Source organism: Triticum aestivum, chromosome 6B, assembly GCF_018294505.1.
Source record: "Triticum aestivum cultivar Chinese Spring chromosome 6B, IWGSC CS RefSeq v2.1, whole genome shotgun sequence".
Lineage (NCBI taxonomy): Eukaryota > Viridiplantae > Streptophyta > Magnoliopsida > Poales > Poaceae > Triticum > Triticum aestivum.
The window spans coordinates 73462422-73477742 of NC_057810.1; the positions used below are offsets into that span (position 1 = coordinate 73462422).

The following is a 15321-nucleotide window of genomic DNA, read 5'->3' on the forward strand; positions in this document are numbered from 1 at the left end:
TTACTTCGATTTGAAATTTCTGTAAACTGAATGAGCCCTAAGCACCCCGGGAGCTAATTCACTACGCGACAACAAACATTTGTTGTTTCACTGAACTGTGCAAGTACGATGCAGTTCATATGCACATGTATCAACATCATTTTGATCGACAGCACAAATCTACTCCATGTACTGTACATGAACCAAATAAACACACCACGCCTCTCCAGGAAACAAAGATAGCAAATCAAATGCAAATAGCAGTTTCAGACAGCCTAGAAATAAGCATTGTTCAGAACAACCAGCAGTATAAATCTGCACTGAAGTCCAACCAAAAAACCTCCCGCTCAAACAGGAATAACACCATTTGGGTACTGGCCCCATCATCATACATAAACAGACTGCGAGAAGCTAGGTCCAAGGATCTGTGTTTTGCACCACAAATATTCAAGGGACTGCTGCAGCTCATAAGCTAGTACGAGTAGCCAATGTTACAATTTACGGATAGATGGAGTACAAACATCAGCCCCCTATAAACAAAGTTCTAAGCTTGAGTAAGGCACTAGTGACAGTGATGTACCTGCAGTCTAGATCGGAGACCAAGAAGTAACTTGTGAAACCCGATCAAAGTAGCCAGACAAAAGCACTACAGATTGATAGTCTTACTTTTGTCGAGGGCATTTCAACAATCCAGAAGTACTAATAGAACAAAATACAATCACCAGTTGAAGTTATATTAAGTTGCGTGGCTGTTTGTCCTCCTTAACTCCATCGCTAGCTTCGAGCCTTTTTGGACTCCTGCCTTTATCAGGACCACCAATAACTCCCCATGTCTTAAACTGCCGGTGCCGAGCCCTTGCCCTTTCCTTTTCTTCCTCAGATCTCGTGGAAAAGCAGTATGGGCATGATACACCATACTCCCATTTAGGAGATTCCATGTCTTCGTCACTAACTGGTTGCTTACATCCATAGCAAAGCTTGTGGGTTCCTTGAGCTAACCCATGCTCCACTGAAACACGCTTGTCAAACACGAAGCATTCACCTTCCCACAAGCTTTCAGCTTCCGGGATTTCCTCTAGGTACTTTAATATCCCACCCTCCAGATGGTAAACCTGGCATGTACAGATATGAAACCTCCCATTAGGGTTGCAACTATAAGATATGCTAAGAAGTTGACGGCGTAAAAAGCTACCATATATTAATTGGTTTCTATAACAGAACTTATCCACTATGTGCACCACATAACCCCACATAACCTAGTGCTTTGATGGTACAACATACATTACCAGTTTAACTGCACACAAGATGCAATAGTCAACCTCAGGACAAATTCAAATTTGTATATAATTTTATTTTTAAATCAAAAGGAGATGCTTCATGAGGATAGTCAGCAGAAGATAAGCAGAGAAAGCCCTCCTGGCATACCTCTTTAAATCCCTTGTCGAGGAGAAAGCTCGATGCCTTCTCACATCTAATACCACCAGTGCAATACATAGCAACTCGTGGTAGCTCTTTGGGTCCACTAGAATTCAGATCCTCTTCCGCTCCTTCAGTTAGAGTGTTACCATTTACTGATGACTGGTGACTGTCAGATTCAGCCAACTGGAATTGATTATCCACCCAAGATGGGAATTCTCTAAATGATTCCGTGCATGGATCAACAGCCCTCTTGAATTTTCCTATGCGTATCTCATACATGTTGCGCACATCAATGACAACCTGCCACATGGATAGTGTGAATGCATCAGGCAGATGGCAGGGAACTAGACAAAATAAATTCTGAGATGAATGAAAGACTAACGGTGTCTGGATCGCTTATCAACGAATTCCAATCTTTTGGCTTTATATACTTGCCAACCCTTTTAGTTGGCATCACACCAGGGTCTCCAAAACTCACTATCTGAGGAATAGTCAATAAAACATAATAATCAGCATCACCAAATACTCAGGTATTCAGTCAAACAACCAGTAATATTTACTACTCCCTCCGTCCCAAAATTCTTGTCTTAGATTTGTCTACATACTGATGTATCTATTCACATCCCAAAATTCTTGTCTTAGATTTATCTACATACAGATGTATCTATTCACATTTTTGTGAATAGATACATCCATATGTAGACAAATCTAAGACAAGAATTTTGGGACAGAGGGAGTATTATGCAAGCAAACTAACCAACCTCCTTTTTCAATTTCACACGGACATGATCCCATCGGAATGGGGCATCTTCTCCAGGACCAACAGGAGAATGGCTGGTATGTCCATGATGGATAGCCTCATCCTCTGGAGTAACAGGTGTCTGGATCACCCTCAATCCTTTTAAGCGATTGTCTGTTTGAATAAAGTTCAAAACTTTCTCCACAGCTTCTGGTGTTCCACATAAACTACCATTGATTCCTTCTGGTGCAAGAATAATGCCACCTGAAACACGCTGAACAGCATCAGCCAACCAACCATGTGAGTGCACAGTTTCACAGAAACATTGATAAATAAATACTCCAAGGGTACTCATTATGAACACCAAGGAGTAGCATATAAAAGCAATTTCTACACAATATGAACACCAAGTTACAGTACTCATTACCACTTAATATTTCGAAGTTGTAAAAGAGGATAACACAGAATACAACCATTAGACCACACATACTTTGTAACTTTACATAAGAAAATAATCAAATTTATCAGGTCATCCATAAATTTGGAAATAATTATCTCATATCATATCACTATTGTTCTAGTTACCAAAGCTTCATCTAATAGATTAAATAAATCAAGTACATAACTGAACACCTTAATGTAACAAAACAGTAACAGGTACCAAAGAGTTAAAAAAAACTAAATATATATAGAAGGTTAGCAGTTAAAATAGATGCTCACGAAATGAATATCTTAGTGTAACCTGCATCAACAACAAGAAATGAGCTTAAGCCATAAAAAATATAAAGAAGAGTTAACTGAAGCTCCCCACAAGACAAATCTGTCAATAACATATTGTACTTTCTTTGTTACAAGTTTGGGTAGTTTTTCACATACGTATTACTCGCATTTGGTATTGCTATATCTATCCGCATTTTGCAATAGGTGTACAAAAATAATACTATCTCCATCTCAAAATATAAGACTTTTTGTAAGCTAAACTAGCCTACACAAAAACGTCTTGTATTTTGAGACGGAGGCAGTACAATGCAGTATCTAGCCCAAAATTGCCATACATATGCACTATACAATCCTTTTGCATATCTGAAGAACTTAGCTATTTTTCAGTTCAAGGAAAGAACTTACTAAGCTCCACGGTCTATTGACCTTACTCAACATACAAAGTTCATTACATGAATGCATCAAACATTTAGTCGAACACATTATATCACGCAACCAAATAGGGATGTAACATAGCACAAAAGCTGACAAAATACAATCCGTGCCATTTTGCTAGTCTTCCCTGGCAGGTTGGCTCGAGGTTTTACAACATTGCCCACCAGTTCAATTCTAATGTTGTACTATCTCGTTAGGTCACACAAGCGATGGCCATCGACGCAAAGTGACCAAAAAAAAAAGGATGATATCTGTGCGCGCTCACCAGCTCCTCGCAGAGCTCCTTGAGCGGCCGCCGCAGGTCGGCGTGGTCGGGGAAGTCGGCGAACCGGTAGAAGGAGACCACCACCAGCGCCGGAGCCTCGCCTTCTGCGCCTCCATTCCCCGCGGCCACCGCGAAGCTCCTCCCGTGCGGCGGCAGGGAGACGAGCGGAGCGCTGTTCCTGAGCGGCATGAGGCGGACGCGACGGCGGGAGACGGCGGGGGTGGGGGCGGGCGGGTCGAGGATGAGCGAGCTGATGGAAGGGAGGAGGTGGTGGGCGGCGGCCGTGGCGGCGCGGCGGGCGACAGAAAGTGGTGGGGAGGGCAGCATCCGGCCTGTCGGGTTTGGGTTGGGTTGGGTTGGGGCGGAATTTGCAGCGGAGATTAGCCTCGTCCTGTGTTTATCTTTCGTGATGGGCTTTTGGGCCACGATGTTATTTCCTCACGCTTGCCGCGACGTGGAAGATAGCGCTCCCTTAGTGGCCTGGCCCAGTCGCAAAGTCGAAAATGCGCCGCTCGTTGCAGGGATCGAACTTACGCCAGACAGTTGATTACGCGAGATGCTAGCCACCACACCAACTGGGAGTTCGTGGTAAGTACCTTTTTTTTCTTTTTGCAGAGAACTTTGAGCTTTATTCAAATAAAAGTGTTTGCTGGACAGTCAGCCAAGAGGCTGCTAACCAGAAAACTTGGAGTTTCAGAGATCCAGCTTTCGGTTACAGACACATTACATGCCCATTGCGCACAGAGGTGTGCTGAACCGTTAGCTGATCTGCTTACATGAGATATTACAAAAGAATGAAAACTAGCAGAAAGCTCCTCAATTTCGAAGAAAACTGGTGCCACAACAGAGCGGCTATTGAGGCGAGTGTTCCAGAGTTTAACGATCTCCAGACAATCGGTTTCCATGATCACTTGAACATAGCCCCGTAGATCTGCAAAGATTACGCCATCCCGCAAAGCTAGTGCCTCAGCAATCATCGGATCAGTGACCCCCTGCAAGGGTTTACACCATACGCCTAGAAGCGCATCTTTCGAGCGCGCAACTCCTCCTGCTCCGCTCAGTCCTTCCAGATGTCGAACGGCGGCATCTGTGTTGATTTTTACCTGGCCTAGTTCAGGTGGCCTCCAGCCATGGCCCGGTAATATAGTAGCTTGTTGTTTGGGAACGTCGAGCAAGGCCAGCGCCTCTCTGGTGAATCTGATCGACTTCACCGGGTCATACTTATCTCCATCGTGCGTCCACCTGTTGCGAGAGCTCCATATAGACCACATGATGGTGATGATTGTTCGTGGTAAGTACCTGCGCGCACCACTTTTAATATACTATGATAGTATAACGTACAGATTTGCAGGATCATATCTGCTGTAGCGTACATATTTTTCAATTGTTGCACACATTTTAGGAAACACGAATGCGGGTGTATATGAGCGCTTATGTCTGTACTGATGCTCAAAAACGAACAATTTTTTGAAAAATTTCAGATTTCGAAATAGTTTTTGAATTACATAAAAAGAATTAGAATTACACCCAATTTTTAAAATTTCAGGAGATTTTCGAGAAACAAGAAAAATTGTAAACAATTTTTAAAATGACAAACATTTTCTGAAACGGGGAACAAATTTGGAAGCACGAACATTTTTTTGAATCTCGAGAACAAATTTTGAAACGGAGAACAACTTTGGAAGCACAAACTTTTTTTGAATTTTAAGAACAAATTTTGAAACGAAGAACAAATTTGGGAGCGCGAACAATTTTTTAAAGCACGAACATTTTTTAATCTTGAGAACTAATTTTAAAACTGAGAACAATTTTGAAAAATCCCGAGCAAATTTGGAAGCGTGAACATATTTTTAAAGCACGAACATTTTTTTTAATCTTGAGAACAAATTTTGAAATGGATATTTTTTTTGAAAAATATCAAACAAATTTGGAAGCGCGAACATTTTAGGAAAATGGGAACAAAAAATTGAAATCCGTACATTTCTGCATTTCGAAACTTTTCAACTATTTGTGTAACGAGAACAATGTTTGAATCTTGAGAACTTCTTTTGAAACCTCAACATTTTATGAAAACACGAACAAAATTTGAATATTTTGAAATTATTTTGATAAAAAAAGAAAAAAAGGAAATGAAAAATATATAAAAAACCAAAGAAAGAAAAAAAACAGGAAAATCGAAAAAAGAAAAAAGAAACAGAAATAACTAAAAACGAAAAGAAGAAGAAAAAAGAAAAAGAAAAACTATAAAACAAAGGAAAAAGAAAAAGAGAAACAGAAAAAGAAGAGGAAGAACGGAAAAAACAGAATACACAGGAAAGAACTGGGTTCAGATTTGGGCGTACTGTGAAAGCTCGAACTGGGCCGGCCCATCTCCTGTCCCAAGCATGCTTGCCCTGTGCGAATCCCCGACACTTCGCCGCATTGAGAGGTGAATAGGGTTTTCCGTTTCCTCTGGCTTTCCTCCCAGTTTGACAATTTGGTTTTCAGTTTGTTTCTATGGTGCGTTTCCTCGGTTTTTCTTTGGTTTTCTGTGTTTCTTCATTGATTTTCTTTAGGTTTTCCCTTTTTCCAGGCAAATGATAAGTGTCACATGTGTGGCATGAAGGAATTCCGTCCTGATATTTTTTACAACTAAAGTTGCCATCTGAAAAGAAAAACAAAATTAAAACTTGCCGTCCAAAAAAAAGTTGCCATGCTTGACAACTAAAGTGGCTATCCTTGCGTCTCTAAATTTGTCATCAAAAATGTTTCGAGTTGCCATGTGTTCGTGCCACATTTTTATGGTCCTTTTTCAATGCATGCCTAACTTTTCAACACATTGTACAATATTTATATACTTGTGGAGCATTTTTTTATACACATGGGAAAACTATTCAAATATTTGATGTGTATTTTTTAAATACATGTTTCAAGCATTATTTCAAATATATGTTGAACATTTGTCAAATGCATGGTGAACTATTTTAATGGCATGAAACATTTTTTGCATTGCATAAACATTCAAAAGAACGCGGACATATTTTTCAAACACGTGATTTTTTTTTAAATAGTGTACAATTTTTTTGTTCATGTAAAAATATTGCTATATACTCCCTCTGTTTCTAAATATAGGTGTTTTTAGATATTTCAATATAGACTACATACAAATGTATATAGACGTAGTTTAGAGTGTAGATTCACTCATTTTCCTTTGTATGTACTTTATATTGAAATATCTAAAAAGACTTATATTTAGGAGCAGAGGGATTACACTTGTCGTGCCTGGCCAACGCAACCCACATGTGGAACCAGCCCAACTATATAAGCAGATTCAGCCACCTCATGTATTGTATAATACTCTTGCTCAAAAAAAATGTATTGTATAATACAAAAATTCATGAATTGGTAATATGAATTTTCAAAACAATATATTCAGGGAGTTTCTTAAACTGCATTGATCCGAGTTGAACCGTCTAGATGTAGGTGTATATGTCATAGTGCACCAATACAATAACTACATCATTAGACAAACAACTCACACAATGGTCTATCTATCAGCCGACCTCGTGGGCTCTTCCGTCGTTCCCGAGCGAGTGAGTGTAGATAGGAACCTGCAGAGCTTGTGTATGCGGCCGCATTAGGATTTTTTTAAGTCACCACCATCGGACCAAGGTTTTCGAGTCGATGAGTCGATGAGTCGCTTGGGGGTGCGACTCTAAACTAGTCGTGACTAGTCTAGATTCACGGTCGACAAGTCGACATGACAACGAGTCGACGTGAGTTAAGCAGCAGGCAGTCAAGGGAGGAGCACAAGTGCACAGCAGCAGCAACAACCAAGGGAGGAGGGGAGGAGCACACCACCACCAGCAGTAACCAGGGCTGACTGAGAGATGGGCCACTAGTTATGCACTTTCTTGTGGCCCAAAAGCCCATCTAGTAGCTATATACTCCTCCCGTGACCTAATCCACCATCCACACTCCCTCCTCCCTCACCACAGCCGCCACACATTCTGCTGCCACTCTCTTGCCACCACTCCTCCTCCCAGCCATGGATCTCTCAACTCTCCCGCAACAGCTCTCTTGCAACCGCTCCTCCTCCCAGCCCGCTCCTCTTGCCGCTGCAGCTTCAGCAGCAGCGGCCAGCGCTGCAGCGGGGGATGTGGCAGCAGCGGCGGGGGCGGGGACACAGAAGCAACAACAACGGCCAGCGCTGCAGCGAGGGATGCGTCAGCAGCGGTGGGGGCGGGGACACAGAAGCAGCAGCAGCAGCAGCGAGGCAGCACGTCGGTGGGAGAGTGCTCCAGATCCAGCGCTACCTCGAGTCCTGCGACCCAAAAACCGCGACTAGTCGTGACTAGTCGCGCGAGTCGAGAGGCTGAGTCGGCCCTGGAACTGCGACTCGTCGACTAGTCGACGACTAGTCGAGCGACTCGAAAACAGAGCGTCGGACATACTTTCGCCCCACCGGTCTCCGGCTGCCATTTTAGCACCGAGGTGCCTCGGATCTTTAGAAGTTACACGCTTCTTGTCAGTATTTATGTGGTCATGGTGTTTTTTAGTAAAGATACTGTTGTTTCTTTATTAATGGTGCTATGGAGATAGAGATGTTTGTGTCTTTGCGGGTCCGGTTGTTCGAATCTGATGGGTTTATGTTATTTTGTCATCCTGTTATTTGTTGATTTGGTTCTGAAGTTGGAATTTTTTTCTCACCATTATGGTGAAGATTTTATAATTCGACGGCCTGCTTTTCTAGGGTTCTTCTCCGGTCCAAGTACGTTTATCGCTAAGGCTTCCCATCTGTTTAGATGAACGACACAACCAACTTTCAGAAATCTTTATTGGTAATTATATTTGTGCGGGTGAATGAGCAGTATCATTACCCCAATCCAATCGAAGTCTCTTTACTGAAGTCTTGTGAGTTTTCTGTCTTGCAGAGATTGATTCACGGAGCAGAAGTCCTCAAAAGATATTACTCTATTTGTTAGTCATACCGTTACTTTGTATATTTTTGATCTTGGTTCTCAAATATTATCTATGTAATGATTATGAGTTAGAATAAAATTACAGGTGCTTGAAAAAAAAGGAACCTGGAGAGCTCAGTGACAAGCGGGCAACGGTGACAGTGGTGATGACAGACTGCAGTATGCACCAGTACCGGTGAAGGCTGCTGGAAGGGGTTGGGGGTGCACGGCGTTGCTCGAAGGAAGGGGGAGCAGCAAGAGCTAGTGGCGTGGAAGAAAGAAACGCTGGTGGCACCTGGCAGCCTCCCCCAACTAAGAGCATCTCTAGCCGTTCGGCCCTCCAGGACGCCCAAAAAGCGCCGTCTGGGACCGAGCCGGCGTTAATTTTAGTGTGGGGGCAAACGTGTTCCCAGTCGTTGCCCCCAGGCCGCCCTCAAATCGGCGCAACACGACACTAAACACGACACAAACTCGGTGACATTCAAATTTGTACAAAAAAACAGAAAACATGATCTAAAAACAAGTACGCCTAGCCATACTATGCCGTTGCCGCCGCCCGCCTTCTACATGCCGAGGAGTCTGTAGAACAGGGTGTAGTCGCCGCCTCCGTCGTCGTCGTCATCATCGTCACCGCCCTGCGTCCCGCCGGAGCCGCCGCCGTCCCTGCTACACCCCTGACCAGGGTCGCGGACGCGTGGGGGGTTGGACAGCCTGGGCGTGTCCTCGTCGTCGCTGTCGAGGACGATGATGCCGCCCTCGTCGGGTCCGCGGCGCCGAGTGATACGTCTCCAACGTATCTACTTTTCCAAACACTTTTGCCCTTGTTTTGGACTCTAACTTGCATGATTTGAATGAAACTAACCCGGACTGACATTGTTTTCAGCAGAACTATCATGATGTTGTTTTATGTGTAGAAAAGAAAAATTCTCGAGATGTCCTGGAAATCCACGGAGGCACTTTTTGGAATTAATAAGAATTTTTTACGAAAGAATTAATGCCAGGGGCCCACAGCCTGTCCACGAAAAAATTAGAGAGAAAGTTTCATCGTGTTTTACGACACGGAGCCGCCGCCAAGCCCTAATCTCTCTCGGGAGGGCTGATCTGGAGTCCGTTCGGGGCTCCGGAGAGGGGGATTCGTCGCTGTCGTCATCATCAACCATCCTCCATCACCAATTTCATGATGCTCACCACCGTGTGTGAGTAATTCCATCGTAGGCTTGCTGGACGGTGATGGGTTGGATGAGATTTACCATGTAATCAAGTTAGTTTTGTTAGGATTTGATCCCTAGTATCCACTACGTTATGAGATTGATGTTGCTATGACTTTGCTATGCTTAATGCTTGTCACTAGGGCCCGAGTGCCATGATTTTAGATCTGAACCTATTATGTTTTCATGAATATATGTGTGTTCTTGATCCTATCTTGCAAGTGTATAGTCACCTATTATGTGTTATGATCCGACAACCCCGAAGTGACAATAATCGGGATACTTCTCGATGATGACCGTAGTTTGAGGAGTTCATGTATTCAATATGTGTTAATGCTTTGGTCCGGTTTTCTATTAAAAGGAAGCCTTAATATCCCTTAGTTTCCATAAGGACCCCGCTGCAACGGGAGGGTAGGACAAAAGATGTCATGCAAGTTCTTTTCCATAAGCAGGTATGACTATTTACGGAATACATGCCTACATTACATTGATGAATTGGAGCTAGTTCTATATCACCCTATGTTATAACTATTGCATGAGGAATCGCATCCGGCATAATTATCCATCACTGATCCATTGCCTACGAGCTTTTCATATATTGTTCTTCACTTATTTACTTTTCCGTTGCTACTGTTACAACTAATACAAAAACCCAAAAACATTTATCTTTACTGCTGCTACCGTTACCTTTATTATCATACCACTTTTGCTACAAAATACTTTGCTGCAGATACTAAGTTATTCAGGTGTGGTTGAATTGACAACTCAACTGCTAATACTCAAGAATATTCTTTGGCTCCCCTTGTGTCGAATCAATAAATTTGGGTTGTACTTCACCCTCGAAAGCTATTGCGATCCCCTACACTTGTGGGTTATCAAGACTAATTCTGGCGCCGTTGCCGGGGAGCATAGCTCTATTCTCTGGGTCACTTGGGATTTATATCTATTGATCACTATGAAGAACTTGAAAGACGCTAATTAAGACCAAGATTTTTCCCTCAACTACGTGGGGAGGTAAGGAACTGCCATCTAGCTCTGCACTAGATTCTCCTTCCGTTATTAGTAAGCTTGCGACACCTAAACCTGCTACTGCTATGAATCCTGGTATGTCGCATGTTATTGATGATGCCACTTCTGCTATGCATGATGAAACTACTTCTGTGCGTGATACTACTCTGCCATTAGGTGAATTTCTAGATGAACAACTTGCTAGAGTTAGGGGGAATGAAAATATTGAAGAACCCTTTATTGATGATAGTGATGATGAAAGTTCCCCCAATGATTATGTATTACCTGTTGTTCCTAAGGGTTATGTTATGAATGAAGCTGATGCTATGGAAATTCTTGCTTGCAATGATAGAAATGATCTTAAGAAATTATTAGCTAAATGGAAGCAGCAGTCTCTTAATGCTAGAATGAAACCCGATCCTGCTTTTGCTACTTCACCTATCTGTGTTACTGATAAGGATTATGAATTCTCTATTGATCCTGATATTTTTACTTTAGTTGAACCGATCCTTTTTATGGCCTTGAATCTGAAACTGTTGTGGCACATCTTACCAAGTTGAATGATATAGCCACCCTGTTTACTCATGATGAGAAGTCTCGCTATTTATATATCCTTAAGATATTTCCGTTCTCATTAAAGGGTGATGCTAAGACTTGGTATAATTCTCTTGCTCCTGGTTGTGTGCGTAGTCCCCAGGATATGATCTATTACTTCTCTGCTAAATATTTCCCTGCTCATAAGAAACAAGCTGCCTTGCGAGAAATATATAATTTTGTGCAAATCAAAGAAGAGAGTCTCCCACAAGCTTGGGGGAGGCTTCTCCGGTTACTTAATGCTTTGCCTGATCATCCACTTAAGAAAAATGAAATACTTGATATCTTTTATAATGGACTAACCGATGCTTCCAAGGATTACTTGGATAGTTGTGCTGGTTGTGTTTTCAGGGAGAGAACAGTCGAGGAAGCTGAAATATGTTATTGAATAATATGTTGACTAATGAAAATAATTGGACTCTTACTGAGCCAGTTCCTAAAGTAATTCCTGAACCAATTGAGCCAACTCCTGAGCCTATTCCTAAACCCACTCCAAAGAAGAGAGGTGTTTTATTTCTCAGTCCTGAAGATATGCAAGAGGCAAAGAAATCAATGAAAGAAAAAGGTATTAAAGCTGAAGATGTTAAGAATTTACCACCTATTGAAGAAACACATGGTCTTAATTTACCGCCTGAAGAACCACATTGTCTTGATAACCCGACACAGGTAGTAAAGGTAAATTCTCTCTATAGATATGATAAAGTTGAAATACCCTCTACTAAATTTCATAGCCCATGCTTAGATGAATTTGATGACTTTATGGCTAGACAAGAAAGTTTTAATGCTTATGTTGGTAGAGAGTTAAAGAATAATGCTTTCAAGATAGGATGCGTAGGTGATAATCTGGCTAGAGTTAAAGATGAACTTCACCGTGTTAGCAAATATGCTTCTATGGTTGCTACTCAAGCTGAGCAAGTACTCAAAGTTCAAAATGATTTGCTTGATGAATTGAATAATAAAACCGACTTTGCCGTTAGAGTGGCTACTAGAACTGGTAGAATGACTCAGGAACCTTTGTATCCTGAAGGCCACCCTAAGAGAATCGAGCAAGATTCTCAGAGAAATAATTTAGAGGCGCCTAGTTTTTCTAAGAAGAAGAAGAAGAAAACGATAGAACGTTTTCTAGTGAACCTACTATAGACACACCTGAGAATCCCAATGATATTTCTATCTCTGATGCTGAAACACAATCAGGTGATGAACATGAACTAGTGATAGTGTTAATGATAATGTTCATGTTGATGCTCAACCTAGCAAAAACAATGATGTAGAGATTGAACCTGCTGTTGATCTTGATAACCCACAATCAAAGAATCAACGTTATGATAAGAGAGATTTTGTTGCTAGGAAGCACGGTAAAGAAAGAGAACCATGGGTTCAGAAACCCATGCCCTTTCCTCCTAAACGATCCAAGTCAAAGGATGATGAGGATTTTGAGCGCTTTGCTGAAATGATTAGACCTATTTTCTTACGTATGCGCTTAACTGATATGCTTAAAGTAAATCCTTATGCTAAGTATATGAAGGATATCATCACAAATAAAAGAAAGATACCGGAAGCTGAAATTTCCACCATGCTTGCTAATTACACTTTTAAGGGTGGAATACCAAAGAAACTTGGAGATCCGGGTGTTCCAACTATACCATGCTCCATTAAATGAAATTATGTCAGAACTACTTTATGTGATCTTGGAGCCGGTGTTAGTGTTATGCATCTCTCTTTATTTCATAGACTTGAATTGAATAAGTTGACACCCACTGAAATATCTTTGCAAATGGCTGATAAATCAACTGCTACACCTGTCGGTATTTGTGAGGATGTGCCTGTTGTGGTTGCAAATGTCACTATCTTAACGGACTTTGTTATTCTTGATATTCCCGAGGACGATAGTATGTCTATTATCCTTGGTAGACCTTTTCTTAATACTGCAGGGGCTGTTATTGATTGCAACAAAGGCAATGTCACTTTTCATGTTAATGATAATGAGCATACGGTAAACTTTCCGAGGAAACAATCTCAAGTTCATAGCATTAATTCTATTGAAAAAGTTCCAACCATCATTTTTGGAGGTTTTAAATTTCCTCTCCCTACTGTCAAGAAAAAGTATGATATTCTTATTGTTGGGGATTTTCATATCCCCGTTGAGGTAACTTAGTGTTATTCGAAATTTCTCCGGTTCCGTGTTATTCGGAATGAGTTTGTTAACAAGACTTGATCAACCTTGTTAGCGGGTTCACTTTGATGATCACGAGATGGATGAAACTAGAAGGCACAACCTTCTGTACCCTCTTTTTACTTTCTGTTATTTAGAATAAATAAAGCAAAAATAGTATTATCCGTCTGTTTTCCGAATTATCCATGCATTAAAAAATAGTCCTAAAATAAAAGTGCTCCAAATGCCTTGCAAATTTAGTATGATTTTTTCTGAAATATTTGAGGATTTTAGGCACTGAAAACACTACAGGAGGGGCAAGCACCAGGCCACGAGAGAGGAGGGCACGCCCCCCCCTGTAGGGCGCGCCCCCTGTCTCGTGGGCCCCTAATGGCTCCCCTCCACTTATGTCAGCTCCCACACACTTCATCTTCTACCCAGAAAAATCCCCATCTAGCTCAAGCATGAGTTCTAGCTCGTTTTGCTGCGATTTTCGATCCCTTAGCTCAAAGCTCCATTCACAAAACTGCTTTGGGAGATTGTTGCTTGGTATGTGACTCCTCCATTGGTCCAATTAGTTTTTGTTCTAGTGCTTTATTTATTGCAAATTTTTGCTGCTTAGGTGACCGTGTTCTTGAGCTTGCATGTTAAATTTTTGAGGTCCCAAGCAATTCCAATGCATAATATGGGCTCTAGGCACTTGTAGGAGTAGTTGCTACTGTTCTTGTTTAGTTTTATGCATATTTATTTTGAAGTTACTAAAATTCCAGAAATTTTCAGAAAAAGAAATATGCTTAGAAGAATGTACCAAGGAGGTTCCTCGGCAAAGAAAGGGCCAAGGATTGCTATACGTGAACAAGATATTAATTTGCCAAGGGACGCAAATGTACCAAGGAAGAATTTGACGCGTATGTGCGTAATGCCGAGCTGGAGGACTTCTTACAAGATAAGTGTCCTCAATATTATCAATTGACCGATTCCTATGTGCGGAGGTTCAAATATATTTCTGCGCGTAATTCTTCTAGTGTCATGTTTGATATTTATGATACCTCTTATACCATGGATTTAGAGGATTTCACATATGCTTGCAAACTCCCCTAGTGGGGTAATATTAATGATCCTCCCAAATCTGAATTAAGAGATTTTCTTGCTAATATTACTGTGGGAGAATCTAGGGACGTAGCACAAGCTACCATAGGGAGCATTCATTTTCCTGCTATACATTACTTTGCTCTCTTTATTGGTAGATGCATTAACGGTAAGGACGAGGTATGTCACATGTGTGCCCATGATCTTTGTGTCCTCAAGAGTGCTGTGTCAGGTTATAAAGGTTATAACTTGGGGGCAATAGTTGCACGTAGGTTGCAGAATAACACTACGGGAAATAGCTAATTTGCCGTCAGTAGGTAGCTTTGCCGTCAACTTTTCGTCGGGCAAGACGGCAAAGAAAGGGTTTGCCGTCATCCATAGACGGCAAAGAAAAACTGACGGTAAAATATACTTTGCCGTCTGCAAAAAAAATACAGACGGCGAAGAGCTCACTTTGCCGTCTGCAAGAAGAAACACAGACGACAAATATCTTTGCCGTCTGTGTTTTTTATTGCAGACGACAAAGTATGCTCTTTGCCGTCTGTAATAAAAATCAGACGGCAAAGAAGAAGCACATCAGACGGATCGATCCCATGGATCGATGACGTGTCAGCCCATCCAAAACCCACCAGCCCCACCTACCCATCCTAACACATGCACTACCTAGCCAGTCCCACCCACCCACTAACCCACGCCCCACCCCACCCACCCACGCACACTACACACCACACAACACATCCAGCCCACATCCATGGCCGGTGCTGGCGAGCAGG

The 15321-nt window shown here is 41.9% G+C and overlaps 1 protein-coding gene across 1 annotated transcript; it reads right to left on the bottom strand.

Moving 5' to 3' along the window:
- Window positions 1–391: 391 nt before the first annotated feature.
- On the bottom strand, window positions 392–3910 carry LOC123135867 (rhodanese-like domain-containing protein 7). The gene is made up of 5 exons (XM_044555104.1): window positions 3558–3910; window positions 2160–2411; window positions 1781–1879; window positions 1405–1698; window positions 392–1091 (listed from the first exon to the last, which is right to left on the bottom strand). Exons 1-5 carry the CDS (start codon window positions 3882–3884, stop codon window positions 711–713), a joined length of 1353 nt encoding a protein of 450 aa, XP_044411039.1. The 5' UTR covers window positions 3885–3910; the 3' UTR covers window positions 392–710.
- Window positions 3911–15321: the final 11411 nt, after the last annotated feature.

What these genes read in the sequence shown, in the direction of transcription:
- LOC123135867 (XM_044555104.1), bottom strand. Translation starts at nt 3,884, where the DNA reads ATGCTGCCCTCCCCACCACTTTCTGTCGCCCGCCGCGCCGCCACGGCC. An exon ending in AGGAGCTCTGCGAGGAGCTG is followed by an intron (nt 2,412 to 3,557) that starts GTGAGCGCGCAC and finishes GATGCTGTTCAG; the next exon opens with CGTGTTTCAGGTGGCATTAT. An exon ending in GTGTGAAATTGAAAAAGGAG is followed by an intron (nt 1,880 to 2,159) that starts GTTGGTTAGTTT and finishes ACTATTCCTCAG; the next exon opens with ATAGTGAGTTTTGGAGACCC.